This window comes from Micromys minutus, assembly GCF_963924665.1.
Source record: "Micromys minutus genome assembly, chromosome: 5".
NCBI lineage: Eukaryota > Metazoa > Chordata > Mammalia > Rodentia > Muridae > Micromys > Micromys minutus.
Genome location: NC_137974.1, coordinates 23,558,171 through 23,583,317, shown reverse-complemented (window position 1 = coordinate 23,583,317; position 25,147 = coordinate 23,558,171). Strand labels below are relative to the sequence as shown.

The following is a 25,147-nucleotide window of genomic DNA, read 5'->3' as shown; positions in this document are numbered from 1 at the left end:
AACCTCTGCTTATATACAGCAATCTAGAAGTATTGTGATTAAAGAAAAAGCTATAAACTTGTTATAAACCACAAATTGTACCATAGTCTACAAATGCTAGCTACAAGGTCTATGAATTTTTTTGTGTGTTTGTGTATTTGTTGGAGTGGGGAGTTGAATATTTCTTAAAATGTTTGGCATATATAATACTGTCAATTTTTAAAAAATTCTGTATATATGCTAGAAATTTGTGTTTATCTACTTCTTAAAATTTGACTTTTGTTGGGTCTTTCAGAGGGCAGTCATTATAGGCCCCTTTTTGTGAGCTCTTCTTAGCCTCTGAAATGGAGTCAGGCCTAGTGGCCTCCCCTTGAGCTGATTCCTTGTTTGTTCCTGTCCATAGACCTTTTGTTTCCCCTCAGGATCCTCTTCATTTCCTTCCCTGTATTTCTTCAGACAGGAACAGTTACAAGTCAGAGTTTTGACTGTGCGATGGCAACCCCATCCCACACTCGATGCCCTGTCTTTCTGATGAAGGTAGACTTTACAGGTTCCCTTTCCCAGATCTTGAGTGTAAAAATTAAAATTAAAATTAAAATTAAATTTTAAGCTCCTTAATTTAGAATCTATAGATAGGTTTAAAGGCTAAAGCCCAAAACTCTCTCATAATAGTTTCTGTTCTGTATGATTTTTAAATTTTAGAATGTTTTCTTTTATTATCTTAAATCACTAAGTAAATTAAGCAGTCTAAATTAATAGATCAATTCCTTTTGTCATTAGCAAGTTTGTTAATGGGTTGAAATGCTTTGCTAATTGATTCTCTTTGGATTCTTTGAACCCATAACTCTAAGCCTGCTGAATGACTCACTGTTCTAATCACATTTTATTTTATACATACATAATGATATCATAGGATCTTAAGGAAAGCTCTTGCTGAAATAGAAGGATTTGGTGGTTTTGAAATGGAGTCTGGAGTAGGATGTCTGGCCTTTGTGTTTTGGCTGTTCCAACCCCTAGGCCCATGACAGATTATTTTGTATCTGAGCAGCTGGCTTTCTCTTCTGTGAATGGAGGTCATGATTGCACGACTTTAACCCTGAATGATAATAAAAAAATTACCATTCACAGTATTTGCAATTCTTTTAGCCTTGTCCATTGCTTATAAATAGTTTGATTTTCTTTGAATGTTGCATTAGTCATCTGGCCAGCAGTTTCCTAGGTGATCCTGGTCAGGTCAACCAAATACAGTCAGAAGCCTGTTATACAATCCCTTTGTCTCTTATTGTCTTTTCTTCTTTCAACTACTTTCACCGAAAATACTATAAAGTTTGGCTTCTTTGGAGTCCAGTTCAGATTTAAGCCAAACAGAAGTAAACAGAAAGAGAACAAGTATTTTTCTGCACTCTTAGTATGAATGACATGCTAGAATTAACAAATGTCAGAACAAATCTCATGCTCATACAATTATTCTAACCAATAAGTGAATAAGGAATAACATTGTCATTTTGTAAATATTGAGTGTGGTTATTGGTAGTGGCTGGTATCATGAAGGGCAGATAAGGTAGTCTGCTGTGGAAGGCACGTAGCACTATCAATTAAGTATGTTTGTGGCCAAACAAAACTGAATAGACACCCCAGCTCTCATTTTGCTAGACTCAAAAAAGGAAAGAAAATAGCATAAATATCATTTAGATCCATCAAATAAACTGCAAATTAAAGGTTATAGTCAAAGTAGTATAGTAGATTATATACTGGGCTTAAACAGACGGACACTAGCTCTAAGAACTTGCTGTGAGGAATTGCCAGCAAACAGCAACAGAACCAACTTTGACCTCACCTGCTTCTTCTTTGCTTCATTCCTTTACATTTATCCTTTGATAATGATAAATGAAAGAAGTTCTGACTTTTAATTTTAATGTTATTACTAATCTGATAGGTCACACCTGTATATCCTGCTTAGGGAATGAGGCAGGAAGATTATGAGTTCAATTAAAATCTGGGCTCAATGATAGGAACCTTCCTGAAATCGAAACAACAAGGACAACAAAACAACAAACATGAATTTTATTTTTCACGAAGATGAATTTTAACTCCCAAGTCTGGATTGTGCATTCTTGCTTTGATTAAGTTTATGTTATCTGTATCTATTAACATTATGTTAACTCTGTCCTATAAAACCATAAAGTACTATCGAGTAAATGTGGAAGAAATAGATTGCTAGAATGAATAAATTGAAGAAATAAAAGAGAAATAAAACCAAAATTATATTCATTGCTCCTGCTTGTTTAAATTGAGTAAAACTGATAAAATTAATAGGGATTTCAGATAATAGCTCATTGGTCTTTAACTAATATAACCATGTTGATATCCTTCAGTGTGTCTCCTTATCTGGCATTAGTGGGAGGGGAAGCCCTTGGTCCTTGGAAGGCTCAGTGCCCCAGCATAGGATAATGCTAAAGTGGTGAGGTCGGAGTTGGTGGGTGGGAGGGTGGCATCCTCTTAGAAGTAGGGGAGAGAGGTTGGGTAGGAGGCCTTCAGAGAGGAAACTAGGAAGGGCGATAATATTTCAAAGGTAAACAAACAAAATAACCAATAAAATTTTTAAGAATAAAAAAAAATAGAATATGCCCACTCCTCATAATAGTAACTAAAGACTGAATAACAGGAAATACAATGATCTTTCATAATTAACCAAAAAAGTAAAATAGACTTGAGACCAATTTCTGTTTAAAACATTCAGATCCAAGGATAAAGCCACAGGTATGTAGTATAAGGTAAGGTCATTTAACACCTGTTGCTTTGACCTTATACTGAGCATATTGGAATAAAATATTGGTTTGAACTTAATATCCTTCTGTAACTCCAATTTTCACATAACATTTTATCTATAATATAATTTTCTAAAGAACTTTTTGTCTAAGGAAGTATAAACTGGCTTGAGAAGAGACATGCAGTTGTTTGTTGAGTGGTTTGGCTTGGGGCATCCATCCATCTATCCATCCATCCACCCACCCAACCATCTACCCATCCATCCATCCATACATACATACATACACGCATGCATACACACATCCTAAAAAATGTAGTCATTTTTAGCACTTTTCCAAAATCAAAATATAAATGCTACCATCTATGTTTTTCACACAGCTTTCAGAGGGTAGGAATTTGAATTTGTCACTGAAAGTGATGACACACCTTGCTAAGTCTACAGTGTATGATATGGTCCTGTTGAAAGAATATATCATTCAAAAAAACCTAATAAATACCCAGAACTTTGCATCCTGCCTGGCAGGAAGCAAATATTCAGTAAATACCCCTGAATGAAACAATGTGTCAGCTGTCCTTAGATCAGAATTGTGGGATTTCCATTATGTACTAAGTGAAATCAACAGGCAGCTCTGTCATCCTATAAAATCAGAAGTTGTACAAAGATAAGTTATTTAACATTAGAAAGTGGTTTGCCTCATTCTATGTCATTTACAATGAGATAATCTCTCTCTGAAATAAAGAGTTTCATAGGGGGCATGATGGGAATAAAAAGAAAGCAAAAGTAATTAAAGCTAATGGAAATAATCATCTGTATTAATACTTGTGATTATTTACGTTTTCTCATGGAAAATAACCTTGTTTTCTTGTGAAGAGCAGGTAGCTAGACAGTGCAATTTTGCAAATATTCAGTCACGTATGTGACAATATGAGTGTAGTAGTTTTGAATTCCACCTTTGCTCTTGCATTACCATAAAGAACAATAAGTTTTGTTCTGCATCAGAACATTACATCTTATACCATTACTTTATTAGTCTGACCTTCTTACAGTGAAAGAGTACTCCTCTTAAGTTTTCATTTATTATTGTAGTGAGCTTTATAAAGATGGAGCATTGCAAAAGATTGTGTTTTATTGATTGGTGGAGTTGATGTAGGACTATAAAGCAGTGTCAAAGTACTAAATAATCTTCTTTCTGTTCTACCTCGGGCCCAGCTTAGAGGTTAAAAGGTATCAGGCAAATGAAATTATAAATCCAGTTTACATAGTCTTCCCAAAGACACTGAACTACTTCTTTCTTATTATGTCTAAATAAAACTCATCATCTATTTTGTTTCAGTAATAATTACAGGGTTCTCCTCTAAGCTATTCTTTACTGTCTCCATTATTCTTCATCCTATAGAATACTCTGGAAAGCCAAGCACATAAATATGATAAAAGAATTAAGCTGTTGAAATAAATTAATTTATTGTGGAACAATGTATTCAAATCTTACTTGCTCAATGGATTTTGCTTTAATGAAATTCTTCAAAGAACAATACATCACATTCTAAAGATTGAAATTATACCTTAAGTAAAATGACTGAATATGTTGTGTCTCAATTTATAGGAAATTTCAATTGAATAATTAAGCTATTAAATCATAAAATTTGCATAAAAGATTTTCTTAAAGTAGAAGTATTCTGGATTGTCACAGTTTCTCTGTTTGTAAATGTAAACCACTGCAAAGTCCAATGAGGAAGGCGCATTTAATGCTTCAAGTTGTATAATTCCCCTAGTTTTAAACTATTTCTTAAAAATATATTTTCCATTGAGTCTTTAATCAATTTTTACTTAGCTATTGTGCTATTTTTAAGGTATTTAAATAAAAAAATAAGTAGGTAAAGTTAAAGTTAAATAAATCAGCATAGAAGATTGGAACACTTACATATATTGAAAAATTTTCTACTCATGTCAAAATGTTAAAAAAAAACAAAGAATGAGTTTTATTGGTATAACCATTGCTATTTCAGTTTATAAATAAATATTTAAGTTTTGGGTATTAACTATCCAAAAATATTCACCCATACTTTTTATTAGTACTTGATATTAAATTTGTTGTGTCAGCAAAGTCAGACTTACAAATGATTTTTACAGAATTTGATTAACTTTTAGAATTTTATTAGATTGTTCTTTATCTCTATTCAGCCAAAAATGAACATGTGCTATTATAAATAAAACCACTAACACAATTATTATAAGATATATATATATATATGTATATATATATGATATATTAAATATTTGGGGAACATGGATGCCATGCTTTGTAGACGATATACTTCCTAATTTAGAAATTTCGATTTTGATAATATACGACTATATTTCTCAAGTACGTATTATATATTTCTATATAAGTAAATAAATAACAACCTTATTGAATCAAAATTAATTTAAAACTTAGCAAAATTACCCTAATCTGGAATTTATCTTCAACACAACCTTCCTTGTTGTCTATAATTCTCTTTGAAACTTTGAAGTCTTGTGAGATTTCCTTTGGCTTGTCTGGTTTTGTCGTTGGATCGGCTTATGTTTAGACAGTTATGTTGGTGAGATTTTGTAAGCTTAGCTTCTGACATTGTGAGGATACAGAGTTTCACATCACATTTCTGATGCAGTGGCTTTTACGCTCTTTCTGCTCCCTCTTCCAAAATGTTCTCTGAGTCTTAACTCAAACAACCTGTAACTCATGTGAGTCTATGTATAAAGGTGCATAGAAAATACAAATAAACATTTTCACTCTGAGCTGACAATTTTCCACTTAAGAGTCAAAAAAATGGATATCCGTCACAAACTCCAACACCTGGAATGAATTCCCACATCTTTTTTACTTGTTCAGGGTTGTCCAAGAGGCTCCTAAAATGTGTAGGCTATTTCTATTGCCCTTGGTTGTCCTGAGAGCTGCAAAGTAAAAACCCTATTGATAAAGGCACCATGGTCTTCAGACATAGTTTTTGAAGGCCAATGAACTGAAAATAACCTGAGTATCCCCTCCCTGAGGACTAACTTTCACTGTACTAGAAGGTGACATGCAAGCTGCATCCTTCCAAAAAAGGGAAGAGACCAACTGTCCTCTTCAGTTAGAGTGTCTTTGAGTTTCAGTTTTATGGTGTGTGTGTGTGTGTGTGTGTGTGTGTGTGTGTGTGTGTGTGTATGTGTGTCTGTGTATTTGTGTGTATGTGTGTTGTATGTGTGTTTCTCATTCTCTCTTCTCCTTTTTTGCATTGACTTCTTTTTCATCCTTTTAGGTGAAACAACAGTGAAACTGAGTTGGAACAAATTTATGTCATATTCATCTAACTGTCACTCCGTCTTGATATTAACAGAAATTAGAGGCCAGAATATTTAGCATCTTTTCGACTATGCTGAAGGACAAAGCTATGATATAGTGACCCTGAGGGCTCTGCTTGAAAGAACTTTTATATTCCTTTCCAGAAACTAATCCACGTATAGACTTGTTAGAACTGCTACGGTTCAGCAAGTTATCATTACAGGAAATTACTGCATTTCATCTAGACTTGAATATGGATAATAATTTTTTTGCTTACTGTTGTTGTTCTTAGTCCTTTTGATACTGTTTGATCATATGGAATCTTTGTCATTTGCCAAGTAGCCTCTCATGGAATTACATCATGTTATTAGGACATGCATTGGGAATTAGTTAGTGATAGAGACTTCTAAAATAAAGCTTGAGTTTTATGGCACTTGCTTTCATTTTTACTGTCATGCTCTGCAGAAGGAATCCTCCATGTATCTGTTAAAAATGTTCATTGGCAATGTAGATCACTGGAAAAACTGTTTGCCATACAATATTTACTTGATTTGGCTTGCTGTGTGTATATGTGTGTTTGTGTGTGTGTGTGTATATTGAAATTCCTGAATCTTTCTTCATGGGTAAGATATTATTTTGCTCTGAGCCAGAGAAACTAATAATTATACATCAGTTGTTTTGAAATATCAAAAAAATATCATATCTGACATGACTAGATTTTACCAGTTCAAAATCAAATTGTTCTGGGAATATTGTTCCTTTGATATTCTAAGCAGAACCTTTTATACATTTCCAGAGTTTTGGCAGTACCTGACAATACCTGGCTTGCTGATGTGTGATTCCAGTCTCGCCTCTTCCTTCATAAATTGTCTGTCCTTTATCTTCCCAACATCTTGTAAGGATACTAACCTCAGAAGACGTAGTATCTTATAACCTCTTATTTCTAGGAAAACGAGCTTTACACTTCAGTGTGTATTTCCTTAGGGTGTGGTTTCAGGTGCCTAACTTTGTCAACTAGAAGATCTGAAAACTAAACTCAAAAACAGGCATTTCTAAGATCCAGATGATTTTTCATATGCAGCCTGATTAGCAGCCATCTGGAGACTAATGGGTTCTTTTAATGGACTGAGTTCTGAACAGTGCTTTTTCTTCTCATCTGAAATAAAAGGTATTTGTGAGCTATGATAGAGCTGAGAACCAAACCAAGGTCCTTTGGAAGAGTCCCACATGTCCTTGACCATAAAGCTATCTCTGACTCTTGTGTACCAGTTTTTTAAGTGTGGAAGGTTGTTTCTATATTCAAATATATATTGATTAGTATAGACAGAGCTAATCAGTGTCTGTTTGTTAATATATGAAGATGAAAATATTTGGTTCTTAAAGTACAAACCTTTAATTAATAGTTATTTAATTTATTAATCTATAATTCCATTTATATTATATATTAACGTAACTCTAAGTAGCAAAGCTACAGAGCTTGTTCAGGGTGACAGGTATCAGACAAATGTCTTCCTAGAATTTACAGAGAAACGTAGCAACATTGATCTTTCACTTTAAAGAAAGGGAAAGGGGGCTATCTTCTGATATTCCTTTAATTTATAGAAAATAATTTTAATATTAAATAATATTTCATTGCCACCAACTATTAATTGTGACCAGCGTGTGTCGAGAATGGTATGACATGGTGTTGTTAAGAACCTCTTGATAATATTTTGGTCAGTTTCCTCCATAAGGCATATGGTCATAGATCCCTAATGTCTGTGGGAGTAGAAAAACAAAAGTAAAAATAACCTCAAAATAATATCAAGAACTCAGTCTTGCTTCGTTCTATCAACACTTTCTTGTTAGGTGGTCTTACTGGGATATTTTGAATGATCTCTTATGGCCTAATATTTTCTCCAAAGAATGCATTAGTACTATTTGCTGTGGCTGTATTGAAGTTTATCTGTAAAATCATAATTTTTTGATTTTGACTTTTCAGGAGTGTATGATATCAGTTATTTAGATAATAATGAACGCAAGAATTTGAGATCTGTGGTCAAGATTATATACACACACACACACACACACACACACACACATTAGTATTGCCTAACGCAGGTTAAACCATGTGTTTTGGGGGCGTCGCCCTCTTTAAACTTCTAATTGTATTCGAGAAAAATAACATTCATGAAATTAAGACTCAGAATATTGACCTCTTCTCTCTTCTCATTCTGTTCGATGCAGGAGCGTGTCCCTGACAGTCCCTCACCTGCTCCATCTCTGGAGGAGGGCCGAAGGCCTGGCAGCCACCCTTCTTCTCACCGCAGCAGCAGTGTGTCCAGCTCCCCAGCGCGGACCGAGAGCTCTTCCGACAGAATCCGTAGGTCTTATACTTCGCTTGTCACCGTCTGAAACTTTATTAGGCGCAGCTGGGCTTTCTAATCGAAATGCCCTCATTCCAAAAGGATCTCAAATGCATCATGTACCAAGGCACCGTAGCAATAGCCTTTCCTCCGAATTATATGTCCCAGTTTGGAATGGTATGAAGGATGGCGCGACATTAGCAGGTTCTGATTTAGCATCTTTTTCTTTGACGTTACACAGACAGATTTAAGCTATGAAACAAGAAAAAGTAAGTAATCTTCCACATGAGTTTCCGAAGGACACAACCATTTCCCAACTATCGAACACCTAAGGACATCATTTCTGGTTTATTCAAGTGTATTTCCTCAATGGAAAACTGTGATTTTGGAATTCATCAGATTTTAACAGTCTTCCTTATTTAATAAAGATATTCCCAAGTACATGCAACAAAAATCAAATTAAGCACAGTAAATTTGGAAAGGCCAGTACTTTGTTATTTAGATATTCACTGAATTAAAGAACTTTAATTTAAGGGTTTTGGTCTAAAATAAAAGGAGTGTATACATTCCTGATACAATTAAAATCTTGAAGTAGTGATTCAAACATTTTACATAAAAATTAAAATATTTAATCTTGAGTCTGATGAGGTGACTTATCAGAGAAGAGTGCTTGATATTCTTTCGGAGGACCAGAGATTGTTTTCTAATTCCTACCTCAGATGGCTCACCAACAAGTGTCATGCTCACTCCAGAAGAACCTTGGTTTTTTTTTTTTTTTTTAATTGAAGAACTTTATTTAAAAAAAAAAAAAAACAAAGATAAATGTACAAATTTTTAAGCATTTTTTTTAAGGTTTGATACTCTGCATTAAGATGTTACTAATTACAATGAGCAAAAAGTACATGCAAAACAGGATGTAACCAGGAATTAGTCAACGTTTTCTTAGTGTGTAAGGATTGAGCCTAATTTTTTTTTCTTGAACTTCACATGGTTTGTGAGTTGTTTCTGGGGCAGTCCGAGCCTCTGGGGTTAGCATCCCACTATCAGTGACTGCATATTATATCTGTTCTTTTGTGACTGGGTTATCTCACTCAGGATGATATTCTCTAGATGCAACCATTTTCTTGAGAATTTGGTTAAGTCATTGTTTCTGATAGCTGAGTAGTACTCCATTGTGTAAATGTACCACAATTTTTGTATCCATTCAGAGCCCAGGTTTTTACTTCTGCATATAAGAAATAAAATCTATAAAATCTCAAGAAAGATCTATAAAACCACAAAAGATGATCATGTTAGCATTATAATAATACTAACAAATATAGTATTTTTTTGCATTTAATGAGTTATACAACTAATATCTTAAAGAGGAAAATGATTCCCATTCATTCCATATTCTATGGGATAGAACACAATAAAGATCCTGAAAACATGGTGTTAAGTTTTTAATTGCAGAAAACTATATTGTTTCAACAGGTAAGTAAAAACTAAAAATCCTCGTATTAACCTGATGCTCTTTAAGGGCTTTGCTTTTGAGGACATACGTTTTCCAAGTTGGGGAAGTGTATTGACTAAAGAGAGAACCTGATACACTAGAATAAATAATATTGAATATTTTATTGGTAGTGGTTGCACTAACATAGACAATCAGAAATTTTAACTATGGAAAGGGTTTATTTTATGTGAAAATAAATAAAATATTATTTATGGTGTTCTATGCTTATCCTTCAGAATTGCCATTGATTAGTGATCTCCAAATAATATTACTAATGGACTACATACACTGCTAAGCCTGGGCATTATGTGTTTATGTTCATTTTTCTCCTCAAGACAGTTCAACTGGTAGATGCTAACTAAGTTTTCTGATGTTGTTGTGCTTGTTCTTTGTTTTGGAATTGACAGCTATCCATCAGAACGGACTGTCCATGAACCAGATGCTGATGGGTTTATCCCCAAATGTGCTTCCTGGACCAAAGGAGGGGGATTTGGCTGGTCATGACATGGGGCATGAGTCAAAACGAATCCACATTGACAAAGGTAATTTATAATTCTGCGCCCTTCCTTTTGTTCTGGGAACAAAGTGTGCCACCTATTTCTGCATTAGTAAAATAAGATAAATATTTTAAATGCATAATGTTAATAAAATACTAGGTCTGCTCAGCAAAAGGTGTCTGAATAAAGGCCTGCTACTATCCTGCTACACAATGGTAAGTGACAATTTAGCTTTCCCAACATATTTGAACGAGAATTATATGTCCCATAAGCATATTTTTATTTCTTAAACTTATTGTTTGTTTCTCTTAATGTACACTAAGCCATTTTATTTTTTCTTAGCATGACAGAACATAAAACAGATTATGGAGGGTTTTTTTTTGTTTGTTTGTTTAAAGATAGGTGATCTTTAAGTCTTTTCATATTTTCAGGTGAATATCTGTAGTCATTTCAAAGGGTGTGAGAAGAAGGGTAGATAGCTCAGTCCTTAAAGGACTTGTCTTGAAATATTAGGATGTGAGTTCCAATCACCAGAAGATAAGCCAAAAATGGCTAAAAAAAATAATGGTCTCAGGTTTTACTAATGGTTTCTGGCAAGGCAGCCTCATCTCTTGTTGAGTTTATCAGTTCCCAGTGATAGGTCCTGTCTTAAAAATGAAGGCTGAGGGTTCCTGAGAGAGACAAAACAAAGCAAAAAACAAACATTAAAAAAACCCACCTGTGCTAAACTTCGGGACTCCATACATGTGTGCCATGTGCACACATACCCACATACATAAATCTGAACCGACTTACATAAGAACACACACACACTCACACACACACTTCTCAACAGTAACAAAGTCTAGGATCTGCAAAGATTCAGATTACCTACTGAAGTGCTTCTATAAAGATCTAACCTATATTTATAACTAAAGTGCTAGAAATGTATTTTGAATTTTCTAGTCTGAGAAGTTTTACTAGAAAATTGAAACATTATTTTGTGGTGCATATTAAATAATTATACTAAAATATGAGTAAATATTTTAAAATAACAAGTATTGTCTTGTACCCAAGGCCTACTCACTTGTTTTCAACTTTCATTCTTTTTAATTATTTTTTAATATTTGAGATTTTGATATTATGATGTCATTTTTCCTTTTCCATTCCTCCCTTCATAATCTCCCATAACTTTTTGAACCTTTTCAAATTCATGCTGGCCAGTTTTTTTAATATTACATAAATATTTCTAATTTTACACATGCAAATTACCTGATTGGCTATTTTGATATAAATCAAACTACATTGTTTTGCCTAAGAATTGACACTTTAAAGTTGTCAACACACAGTTCCTGTGAATCATGAACTAGATGCTTGGCTAAATCCTCTCCATCCTAGGGAAAAAGAAATTATTCATTTATAAGGTTGACAAAGGGTATTAAAAGTTAGATTTTAAGTAGTTCAATAAAACATTGCTTTTACAGGAGAAATTGATTAAGTCTGGAGAACAATAAAAATACTTAGGAAATATCTTTCTAAGATGCATTGCATCCTTAGTAACTCCTTAGGAAGAAAGAATATAAGTATTTACAATTTACAAACTTACAGATATTTACAAATAAGACTCAGTTCTTTGGAATTTCCATGAGAACATTGCCCTGTAATGTGGCTACACATTTGAGAAATGGCAACCTGAAGAAGGTTTCCCGTTATTTATTGTGTATTTTCACTGTGTGTATACAAACTTGCTATTATGATATTATACATTTAGTGACCTATATATAGCATATCACTATGTCTCAGGTCCTCTACATTTCTAATTTCAAATTTTCATGAGTCCTTCTTCAATCCTGAAGAACATTTATTTATATATTTTCTTTCATACATATGTAATAAAAGATTATGATACCACATAATTATGAAAGTTATATTAGGGGAATAATTTGTAAAATTATGTTCTTCAGTAATATTATAATGTAAAAACTAATTAGATGAATAAAGAAGTACATTTTTTCCAAAGACTCAGCAAATGAGTAAATTTCTTAAGAAAATAAGGGGCTATTTTCTCAATTTTTCCATTGATGCCATATAGGTGGTTTACTGTAAAAGGCTATAAGGAGGCTGTAGATATGACTCAGCCAGTGGGCACTACTTTAAACACAGAAGTTCAGATTTGATCTGTGAAACCCATATTATGGAAAGAGAGTCCATCTCCCAGAAATTTGTTGTTTCATCTGCAAATGTGTTCCTTAGCATGCACATACAGAGACACATAATAAATAAAATGAATTAAAAAGAAACAGCTCTGAGATGTTGACTGGTAATATACAATGGGTATCAATATACACGACCTGAATAATTTCCAACAATGTTGGTGTCAAACACTATGGATAAAAATATAAAGTCTAGAGTTAGTGATGAAGGACAGTACAGACAGCCAGTAGCTGCAGCTGTGCATCCCAGTAAAAAATGTCATGGGGAACTCTACAGCCTTATGTTTCATGTTGAGTTGACCTAGAATAGCCATGAATTAAGAGTTTATCTAGACTACTGATTTGTTGTTGTAATTATCCCATAATTATTATAGAATACTTTTCTAAAATGACATGCTATTTTTCTTGTATATCCATAAGTCTACAAATTTACTACAACATTTGTCTTCTCTTGTGGAAATTCTTTATTTATTAATGTATTTTCTCTTTTAATGAATAAGCTCTGAGTCATTTGAACATTTACAGTGATTGTAAATAAACCAAGTTGTCTAAATACTTACACTATTTAGTTTGAATTGCTAGGGAATAATAATAAATAGAAAAGAAGAGTGAAGCCAAAGTTGGTTATTACAATCTCTAAATAGTAAGGTAAAAGTTAAAGACGTCTTTTCTGTAGTGGTATCATTATACATAGACTACTCTTAACTATGAGTATATATGGCACCTTACTGTTTTACTAAAGTTACTATTGCACCAGGGTTTTCTAAATGGATTCTGTCTTAGAACAAAGACCCTAACCAAATCCCAAGTGTATCTTAATATTTTATCTACAAAATTAAATGTTTAGCATTCTGACTGGGTATATGAAACTATCATTGATTTCAAATCATGGAAATTTTAATAGATGTTGCTATAATTATGAGGCCTTGTTTTATGTTGCTTTTTCTCTTGGATGAACTCTATCTCTTTCATCTACTTCCAGCATACTGAATTAATTGTAAATATTCATAGGCTTTCTAGATTGATAGAGTCTGCTAAATTAAAAATTGTTTTTTTCATGACTCCATTTATCATATCCCTCACAATAGCCCTGCAACTTTCTTTCTACTCATATCTGTATTGAACAAGTAACTTTATTTAGAGAAATCTGTAGAAAAAATTAATTATATATTCATGTCATTTTCAGCTTGAACTTCTTATGTGCAATTTTCTTTCTAACAACTAAATCATTCAAAAGGCAATGATTCTTAGGAAAACACTGATACTTTGCATAGATAGAAAAATTCATTTTGTGCCCCAAATGATTGTGGTGTGAAGTCTTAATCATCAATAGCTTTTGAGCATATGTGTTTTCCTTAAAACAAAACACCTCTTTTCTATAAGCCATGCTACATAAAAACAAGTTACTATGAAGTTTATTGTTAGAAGCTTTAAAACCCAAATTTCAAAAACAAATGGCCAAGTAAGTACTCTCTGTCATTATTAATTTTTTCATAAGGAAGACTCCAATGGAGTCTGACACCTTGAACAAGTTTAAATAAACCACATTTAGAATATGAAAAAGGAATATTGTTTTATGTTGGGAAGTATAGACAATCAAACTTCATGTGGACATCCTAGGCATAATGAGAAATGTTAGTTAAGATTATAAGGTTTTATGAAAGTCAACAGTTTGTAATGAGTGTTTGTAAAGGTTGTTGAATGAAACTCTGATTCTGCTAAAGGAATCAGTTATAGTGTCATTTTAAAACTTATTTCTTTAATTATTAATGTCATAATATAATTCCATGATTCTTCCATCTCCTTTCTTTCTCCAAACCCTCTTATATACCCTCCCTTGTCTTCCATCTCTCTCTCTCTCTCTCTTTCTCTCTCTCTCTCAAATTCAGGACCTCTTGACATTAGTGGTAGTTAGAGTCATATACATACATATATGTATATATACAACTGTATATATACCATCCTAAATATGCAAATAGAATCTGCATCATCTAACATCTTAAATATCACAAGTTTCCCAGTACTTTTCTGAGTTTAGAGACACCAGGGCTCTTTTTTCTCTGAGCAGAAATCAACCCACAGACATTAAGTAGGACAAAGTTTCATGGCTCTCATTGTTTTCACGACTTGGGTCTTAGGATCTTGACTAGAAGTGATATGAGGTTAAACACATGACAGATACACAGACACAGGAAACTGGGGTCTGGTTTCTCAGTTGCAGCACCACAACATCTCAGCGTATATTTTAGACAGAGAGGAAGTTAGAGGACAGATTATTTTATAAGTTGAGGTAGAAGGGTATGTCATTTCAGATAAACAGAAATTGGGTAATATATACCGCTGGACAAGGTTGCAGTTTTAGCTACCACTCTTAGGAGCAGGTTTTGTATGGAAGCTGTCTTCAGGATGTTAACATCTGTGGGGGTAAAGCTATGTGGGAACATTTTCTATATAAACTATTGGCATCCAGACAATGACTAATAGAAGGCTTTGCCATCCCTCAGAGTTATTCTAGGGACTTTGCAGCTATGGACGCTATGCGGTCCTTGAAATGGGTGTGCATATCTAACAACACACATTCAATTGTGACGTCACTGCTTCCTATATTTTAGCCCTTAGTTTATTCTAATATGATGCAACTAATCAGCAAATATTCATTAGAACCCAAAAGTGTAAAATCAACCAATTATTCACATTTCTGCTTGTCCTCTACTCTGCTAACTCTTCCCCTTTCCTCCTTTCCTACCTCTCTTCCTCTCACCTCTTCCTTCTCTTTCTGTCCCACCCTACATAAATGATTTATTTGACTTGTTTTACTTTCCTTTTTCAATTCTGTTTTTATCAACATCATGTGAATCACTTTTGCTTCTGAGAAGTAGAATACCTTCCATCACTATTGTCTTCTGCAGGGAAGCAGCATTTTAGAAGCAGGACACATTTGAGGAGGGCTGTTAAGTAGACTCCTATCAGGCCATTGAACAGTTTCTTTGCGGGAAACTGTACAGTTTGACCAGAAATTTCTGTCCTTGCATAAAAGAAATTCATTTGGCAATATGAACTGGGGGACAACGTGTGAAATGCACCAACAGAGATTGAAACATGGCCATATTTAAATTTCTTTTCTTTAGTAATTTATTCTGTACTGCAGGTTTCCTATGTCACCTTTTCTAAAGCTGGCTAAAAATGACTTCTCTCAAGTTTCATTAAATATGTTTAAATTTTTTTGCATATTTTTATTGTTTTAAACAACAGGATTTAAAAATTTATAATGCTGCTTTAAGATTTGTGTCTTCAAAAAATGACTTTCTTCTTTAAAATGATAAACTGGCATTACACTAATAGTAATTACTTTCTAGGATGTTAGAATTTTATTATCTCATGTAGTTATCACACATATTTGTCTAGATTAAAAGTCCATTCTCTGTAATATCACCAATGTTTTCAAACTTTTAACACATATTACAGTTTGAATTGTGCATTTACTGTGTGGTCCAGCATCAAATTCTGCAGCCTACTTTCTTTACCCAATGAACCATTCTACTGACCCTAGAGTTTAACATTTCACTGTAGGTACTCTGATGACTCATGCCATTTTGAACATTAATAGAACTAAAAATATTTTGGTTATTACAAGACATGATTTACTTTATTCCTTCAATTAGATTTTTATGTTGGATATATTTTATTTACATTTTAAATGTTACTCCCTTTCCTGGTTCACCTATTATGAAATTCTCAAGTAAATATAAAACTGTAATAATAATTCAGAATGAGATGATTCATAGCATGACAATGATACAAATCTCTATGGTATGTGACTTTTAGCATTATTGTTAAGATATGCATGTTGAAATTGGAGTCGTCATAAAAGGTTGGAAACTAGTAAGGGGGGACTGTGAAAAATATTTCCAGGAAAGGGAAGTGGAAAGCAGGAAGCGTGAATGGCAATGTGGGAATAATGTAACAAAAAGGGTTAAATGGTTTGAGAAAGGAAGGTGGAGTAGAGGGAGACTATAAGGAAAGGTAAAAAACACTTTGCCCAGACAAGAGGTTTAGACAGGTAAACAGAACCAGGAATGAGGGCCATCACCTAGGGTGTGCTTTACATCCCATCCATAAGTGAAAGGCCTGAGACCCTACAGGTTCTCAGAGACTGAACTGCCAACCAGGAAGCCCAGTCGGCACTGACCTAGGACCTCTAAACATATGATCCAGCCTTGTAACTTGATCTTTTTGAGAGACCCCTAACAATGTAAACAGCAATCTCTTGCTCTGTTGCCTGCCTTTGAGATGCTACCCCTCTACTGCATTGCCTTGTCTGGCTTTAAGAGAAGATCAGGTGTCTAGTGCTACTGAAACTTCCTACTTCATGGTTGGTTGATATTCATCAAGTCTGGTACTTTTGTGAAGAGAAATAGAGGAGAAATGGTTGGAAAGAGAGGTGGCAAAGGGGATGTAAAATAAATAAAATTTAAAAAGTTGTTAGAAGGATATGTTTGCAACTGTAATTGCATTTATATTTCAATGCTTGTGAAAGTAATTGATGAGTAAGATTTTAATATATATATTATTGATATATATATCAATAAAAACAAATATACGTGTGTGTGTGTGTGTGTGTGTGTGTGTCTGAAAATGTTGAAAGTTAAAGAGAACCTCAGTTTTGGATAGGATTGCTTTGTTTGAGCCTTTTCATAAGTATCGTTTTGTAGTGAAGTATCTTTTCATATTCTAGAAATTTATTTTCATATATTCACTATATGATTTCTAGTTTATACTTTTTTATTATATTATTACTATTATTTATTTGATGTGTGAAGATTAAACAAAATGATTTTTTTCTTACAACTTTATGTATAGAAGAGAGATACATGTACAGATTTTTGAAAGAATTTTGGCAATGTTTTTAGAGATTTGATACCATGCATTGAAATCCCACTAATTACCATAAGCATGAAGTACATGTAGAATAGAATGTAACATGGAAGCAGTCAGAGTTTTCTTGGTGTGTATAGATTAAACATAATGATTTTTGGATACCAAAAATTGCCACAAGGTTGTATTCCTAGCTCTTGGATTACTAATGATTTAAGTTCTAGGTGTACCACACTCTGAGATGGTGCTATACACTTATTTTTTTTCCTCAGAAGGACTGAGGCTTTGACTTTTTGGCCTTTGTTTTTCTTGAGCTTCATATGGCCTGTGAATTGTTTCTGGGGTGTTCAGAGCTTTCTGGGGTTAATATCCAATTATCAGTGACTGCATATTATGTCTGTTCTTTTGTGACTGGCTTACCTCACTCAGGATGATATTCTCTAGATGCAACCATTTTCCTAGGAATTTCATAAGGTCATTGTTTCTGATAGCTGAGTAGAACTCCATTGTATTGTATGGTGAAGGCCTCAGGTGAGGTAGAGGCTGAGAGCAATTACTGATTTCTTAACATAATAGTTCCAAATGCAAGTCGGCTTCATTTCTGACTTACCTGTCATTCTTATGCCACATTAAAACTTTTGAACATCATGTTGTTTTACCTAATGGATTAGTTACTTATTATATTTTATTCAACAAATTGTTGAAGAGTTGTTTAAATGTAGATTTCTTCCACTTTTGCTATTTCTGGCTGAAACATTGCATGATCTTATGTGATTTACAGAAGCTGTGTATCTTTTTTAATACATCAATTTGAGCATCACTTCACACTGCGATTTCAGTTTGGAAACACTGAATTAATTAAATTAACCTTGTTTAGCAGAGCTCTAACTTTTTATTTTGTACATGTTAATTTAGCAAATGGGCAGATAGGCTTTCTCTAAACGAACTAAAGAACATTTTCTGTTATTCCCTGATTAACTTCATTAGAAATATGCAAAAATGGTCATTATCAGTTCAGCAATTCCAAAGCTGTCCTAGTTGTTGTTAACCTGATATAGTAACATGGCAGAAGTGTTGGATTTCCAGAGGGAGCAGGTGACTCCGTGCCACTGCAACTTTAATAGAAAAAATAACAGAAACCTATCAAGCCATATATTTCAATGTGATGTCCCTAGGTCTGAAGAGGTAGAAATTACAAAATTCTTACATGAATATTTGATTTAATACTGACTTCTCTAAAGACAACTTGAAGATGATATCTTATGGGTGATTTCCATTAATTCAGTTAAATGTGTTTCTTCCAAATATTTGAACACACAGTCTCACTCTGTAGCTCAGGATAGTCTAAAATGTAGCTCAGGCTGGCTTCCAACCTGAGATGATTACTCTTTTCCAATCTCCAATGTGCTAGTGTTACAAGAATGAGCCACCATAGCAAATTCATATATCTCCTTAACAACTATATTTTCGGTCATTTTAAAATCTTGAACACTTTTGGTTTTAAATGAAAGGATCTTTCTCCTGAAATCGTCTTTTTAATCTGCCTGATATGCAGAATCATCTTGCATTGAAATTTCTGGTCACACATGAACACACATGCCCTGTACCAGCACGTATAGCCACACTTTGGATTCACTAAGTAGCTGAAGAAGTGATCTCCCTGAAAGGGCTTTATCCAGGGTTAAGAAGCAGAGAAGCCCTGTTGTCTTCTGTGCTAGGAGCAGTTGGCATTTCCCCATCAGATTGATGTAATGGTTTACCACATTCATCTCGCCTTGTTTGCAAGATAGGTAGGCTGATAACAAAACTTACACAAATTTCAAAGATATTGTAACTAATGCATGTGACACCTTAAATCAAAAGTTAACAAGAAGTAGTGGCTATTATGTCGAAATGCATAGCTGTGGGATCATATTTTTAACAGTTTAAAAGAGATAATTGCTCACCTATTCCGGAGGATTAGGCACAGTATTTTCTTTTGACTTTTTGTTGAATATTACCAATCAATCTTTCCTCTTGACAATCTGATTGTAGAGATTTATGTGATAACTTCTGTATGCCATAATTAGTTTTGTTTCAGCAGAAGCCATATTTTAAACTTTGTTTAAAAATTGTACGTTACTGACATTGCTCGTATCTTACGCTACAGTTTCAGAATATTAAACAAGTACAATTGTTTTAACTACTGTGAAATTGACAGATGAAGCTGGAAACCAAAAGCACCTTTCATGGGATTTTAAACACTATTTTCCTCCATATGCCATCCCAATTATTATTTAGATATTACATTCCTAATTTACTGTTAAGGTTGATTAGAATTCAAGCCTCTCAAAAGCATGCACCAAAGGTCTTGGGCTGTGGAAAACATTTTTATAAAATAATCCATTAATGCAGAGGAGTGCAACTAAATTAGTTAGCAATTTGCTGAGCATGAATTAATGAACAGAGCTTCTTCCAGCTCCCAGAGTTGTAATTTTCATAATAACCTCAGACCTTTATTTGGCAGGTTGTTTAGTTTTTTCGTTTGAAGGTTTTCATTAGTCTAATGAGGACTGTGCAAGGGCGAGCAGTCAGCACAATTTACATGGGGAAGCTATCATAATAAATGAAGCAATTTGAATAACACGCAAGGGTTTATGCAACAAGATAAGAAGAGATTGTAGAGCGAGATTTAGAGGTAACCAATACATTAGACCAACTAATAACTGAAGTAATCCCAATAAAAGGCTTAAGTGAAAGGAATGAAATTAATGATATATACAAAGTTGTAATGATATGATACATGATTCATTAGATTAATAAAATAAGTGTTCAATTGTTTTTAGTGCTTTTTTTTTTTGCCTAAGCTTTGTTTGTATCAGGCATTTTAATTAGGATTGTTCACTAGAACACTTTGTTTAGTTAACTTTTAAACCATAGCAGAGGTTTTAATGATATTTCTCCTTCTTATTTAATCTTTAGAGCCTTGATAGTTCATTGAATTAATTATATTCAATATTTTGTATATGGAGATGCTTTTTAAAATTACTACATATTTCTCTACCTAAGAGGTGATTAAACTTTAGGAACAAATGTTCAATATATTATTACATTCTTGAAAACAAATGTTTTTGCTTTCTGTTTAAAGTAACAAAAAATGATAATGACATATAATCTCATCTCAAAGCAGTAATTACTAAGATTCTTTTAATATTAAATTTTGTATCAATATGTATACTTTAGAAAGGTCATCTCCTGTTTGACATGTGTTGCCAAGTTACTTAAGAAATAAGTAGCTCGTTATTTTCTCCACCAACACTATAAAACTACAATCCTTTGAGAGGTTATAGCCTTAAGGGACAATCTCTGCTAATCAGAAAGGTGTGCCAAGTGTCCGAAACTGATGGACATTATGACATCTTAGTGACTTTCTGTTTTTCTAAATTTGGTAGTGCTAGGATGTTTCTTTGCCATTATTGCCAGTCTTAGTATTTAATGGAGAATGACCACCTGCTTAATAACGAATGAAATAAGTGTTTTACCTGGTACCATTTGTAAATATAATAAGACCAGGTCAAGAAAGTGTATAAAACTCAAAATGAAGATATATTATAGCTATGTAGTGAAATATTTTATGGTTTATTATTTGAAGAGGTCAAAAAAATTAAACCATTGTGCACAATGTTTTAGCTATGTTTTTTTAACCTTTATTTACTTTTGCAAAATAGATTACTAATTGTCTTTTGAAGGTTCATTTATTTTTCTACTATATCATTTCCTTCTATATTTTAGCATGAATGCAAGATAAAATACAATATATAGCTTAATATTATCTTCTATCTACTATTTATTTTATAGGAAGTAATAGATATTACTTAGTACAGAAATTAGTGGATGAGTAACTCCACTTAGATAATTGTCATATTGTCTAGAAATTCTTTGCATATCATTTTTATTCATAAGTATTATTATTTTAATTTTTTGCCAATCCTATAATGAAAGAAATGATATAAGATTATGACCTAAGCTTGAGTTTCTGAAATAACCTTATGTTTTTCTAAGACAGAAATGATCATCTGGGGAAGCACTCAAGCAGAGATGCAAATACCAAAACCATAGAATCTTATGTTCTTTCTAAGTAAATCCTGGTTGAAGATGTGAACCTTATAAATTATTTAACTCCCTTGAACTTCAACGTTTTTTTTTTTCATTAAGAAAATGAATTGACTCATGGCACCTGTTTCAGTCAGGGTTTCTATTCCTGCACAAACATCATGGCCAAGAAGCAAGTTGGGGAGGAAAGGATTCATTCAGCTTACACTTCCCACATTGTTGTTCATCACCAAAGGAAGTGGGGACTGGAACTCAAGCAGGTCAGGAAGCAGGAGCTGATGCCAAGGCCATGGAGGGATGTCACTTACTGGCTTGCTTCCCCAGCCTTGCTCAGTTTGCTTTCTTATAGAACCCAGATCTACCAGCCCAGCAATGGCACCACCCACAATGGGCTGGGCCCTCCCCACTTGATCACTAGTTGAGAAAATGCCTTACAGCTGGATCTCGTGCAGGCATTTTCTCAGCTTAGGCTCATTTCTCTATGATAATTCCAGCTTGTGTCAAGTTGACATAAAACCAGCCAGTATAGTACCTAAAACACCATTTTAAGAATAAAAGTACACTGCCTTTGCTTAGGTATGCTACAGTCACATTGTGTCTCAATAACACAGGAAGTACAAAACAACAAGGTAATTCTAGTGGTCACATATAGAATAATTTATTTAGAAGACTTTCTTTCATGCTCCTAGTGAACAATTGGTTAAGGCCTCAGTAAACTAAAATACACAGTGGGCATTGGCATGTTTTAAAGTTAGAATGTCAAAGAATCTTAACAGTGAATCTGAAGAAGAAAAGCAAAGTGTAGATATAGTAGATTTATCAATACCTACAGTACAATACCTACAAAAGGCTGGTACAATGTAGTATGTTGAATTAATAGCAAATGACATATTTTTCTACTATCTTTTGATGTGACTGGAGTCACATATAACACAACACCAGTTAATATTTGTGGAAAGGTATGGGGTAGTTTTACAGACATAATCTCATAACATGGATGTAAAATTACTGTGATTGGTTTTTAGCAATATTTTAATGATGATTTGTTTGTGAGACAAAAGTGATTTCTCCATATTTGTTCATCTATTCAGCAATTTGCTATTTCTATCTATGTAACAAACTCACTGTTTCTACCTTTGTAACAAACTCCTTGATAAAAGTTTATAAATTAATATTGAATGAAGTATCTAAGACATCATTCTTTCAGAACACAAGCATGAGAAGAGAAATATGCATATACATACACACATATGCATATATACATATATGTAACTTTTTAAAAGTACCATGCACTCTGTTTAACTCAAATATATTATTATTTTTAAAATCAATATGTGCCTCAGGACTTCATTTGATACTTATATATTGTTCCATTTTAAAAATTACAATATAATTATATCATACTCCTTCCTTTTCTTCCTCCAAACAATCCTTCATACCTGTCTTTTCTACCTTTCAAATTAATAGCCTCTTCTTTTTTTAAAGGTAAGTACATGCGTATAAGTGCATGCGTTTATATCCTGATCTGTCAGTGGGATGTTACTTGAATATTGTATAGGAATTTTAATCTAGGGAGATGGTTGTGTATCCATAGACATAGCTCTGAAGATGCCACAGAAATGCACACACACCACAGCCATTTAATCTCTCTGGCTGAAATACAGACACACCTTTTGTATAGACCTTTAAGGTAAAATTAGTTTGTAGAAAGAAGCAGCCATGTTTGAAAGTGATATCTACTTGAGGGGCAGACAAAATAACATAAAGAGAAAGATTTGACAGAATCAGTCAGGGATTGAATATGCCCAACTTCTATGAGTATAGCATAGGAAAGAGAAGCTATTTAAGAGCAGGTCAGGGAGAACTATTCAGTTGGTTGTGAGTGTGTGCAGTGACTGCAGGGAACTGTTGGGTTTATTCATGAGTTTATGCAGTTCAGTTCTGGTGATCTGAGGCAGTTGACACCAGGGAAGAAGGAAAGCAAAACCAATTGCCAAGAGTTGGTTTGCGGCCGAGCAGAACAATTCAGTTAGAAGTTGATGGAAGCCGGACTGCATGTCACCTTGGAGAGGAGTTGGAATCAGAGCAACTGAATTGAACCAACCAACCAGAGTTCAGAAAAGAGGTAGAAAGGGTAAGCTGATTGATCAGTAAGCCTCCAAGACAATTACAAACAAACCTTGAGTTATGTTTATAGTATGTATGTTTTAACAGCTAACATTTTCACATTAGAGAATGAATTAGTGTGCTCTTGATAGAGAAGACCAGCTCTGTGGCTCCTAAATGTCCTATAGTTCTTTAAGCTTAAGCCCTCAGGACCTTTTCTTTGCCAGCGTTGACATGTCCATTCATGTTGTCTTGGTTCAGTTCACATTTTCAGAGTCATGTTAGTGAGGCCTTAGGAATGGAGGCCAAGTTCTCATAGCATATTTCCTCAGACTCATACAATTCTTATGTCTCCCCTCTTCTTCAATGATCTTTGAGCCTTTCAGTGCTAGAACTATTTGGAAAATGTAGCCAATGGGTCTGGGCTCAACAACTCTGTATTTGGGTTAGTTCTGGTTTTGTATGTTTGCCATCTGTTGCAAACAGAAGTTTCCTTGAGGAGAGGTAACAATTTCAGCTATCTGTGAGTATAAAAATAAATATGTAGATTTTAGTTGGAGATTATGCTTGGTTAATGGCTGTTGTAGGTCCTACTTCAAATTGACAAGCTCACAGAAATATTTCTATTTTTCTGAGGCCCACTCCTTGGATAGATTTCAACATTGGGACTTTACCTGGGAAATGCGGACAATATACAAGGAAACATGATCATCTGATGTCTTTTTGAGTTTCATTATTCTTTATATTTGAGAAAAGGAACTGCACATGATATAGCGCTGACTGTTGTAATAAAGTAGAAAATTCTAAATCCGTGCAATTTTTTTTTTCTAAGCCAGCGATATCTTACTTTACCTGAAAGGAAATCTAAGTGAAGGAAGATAGATAGTTTAAGCATAGCATATAGGATTAGTTCCTCTTTTCTGTGAGCTACAGTGTGTGTCTGAAAAACCACACCACCAAGTAAGGTAACTGTACTTATCTGCTGAGGTCTAAAGTAAAATTCATCTCCCTCTCCACATGTGGATATGAAAAATATTACACAAAGGCTCATACTTATTTTGAGAGAAGACAGATATTTCTCTCAAGACTTTATCTTAATCACGTTTTACATATTATTACCTAGAATAATGTTTAAAATGAAAGGAAAAACAGCATTGATTTATGGTATATCATACAATCTCATGATGAATAGACCTCAGCAGTCATTCAGTCATGAGCCAGTCGAAAGTTATATAATTAAATAAAGTTTTGTTCTTTGGAGTTGCTTAGTGTCATTATAATTAAATGTAATCATGTTGTGTTCAAATATAGATGAGATTTCCCTTTTATAAAATGGGCCGAAGGAGAGAAATCTAGGCTAGTAAGACTGCAGTCTCCTCATATAGATAGGCTTTTGTGGTTAGTTTGATTTAGCATAATCCTTATCATTCTTGTAGTCCTTTCAAACTTTTTGCACAAGGCTTTAAATACTGCTGATATTGTAAGCATCAAATGT

The 25,147-nt window shown here is 33.7% G+C and overlaps 1 protein-coding gene across 6 annotated transcripts in view; it reads left to right on the top strand.

Annotated features, from left to right (window-relative positions):
- The window catches only part of DACH1 (dachshund family transcription factor 1), a gene marked incomplete at both ends in the record, with an annotated part of 377,461 nt that overhangs the window by 245,094 nt on the left and 107,220 nt on the right, over positions 1–25,147 (top strand). For 4 of the 6 annotated variants that reach the window (XM_080916936.1, XM_080916935.1, XM_080916933.1 and 1 more), the window contains 2 exons: positions 8,280–8,415; positions 10,298–10,432. The exons of the other annotated variants lie outside the window; for them this stretch is intronic. In XM_080916936.1, the coding sequence (XP_080773062.1) occupies positions 8,280–8,415; positions 10,298–10,432 (271 nt within the window). The remainder of the gene's footprint in view (positions 1–8,279; positions 8,416–10,297; positions 10,433–25,147) is intronic. 6 annotated transcript variants of the gene reach the window in all.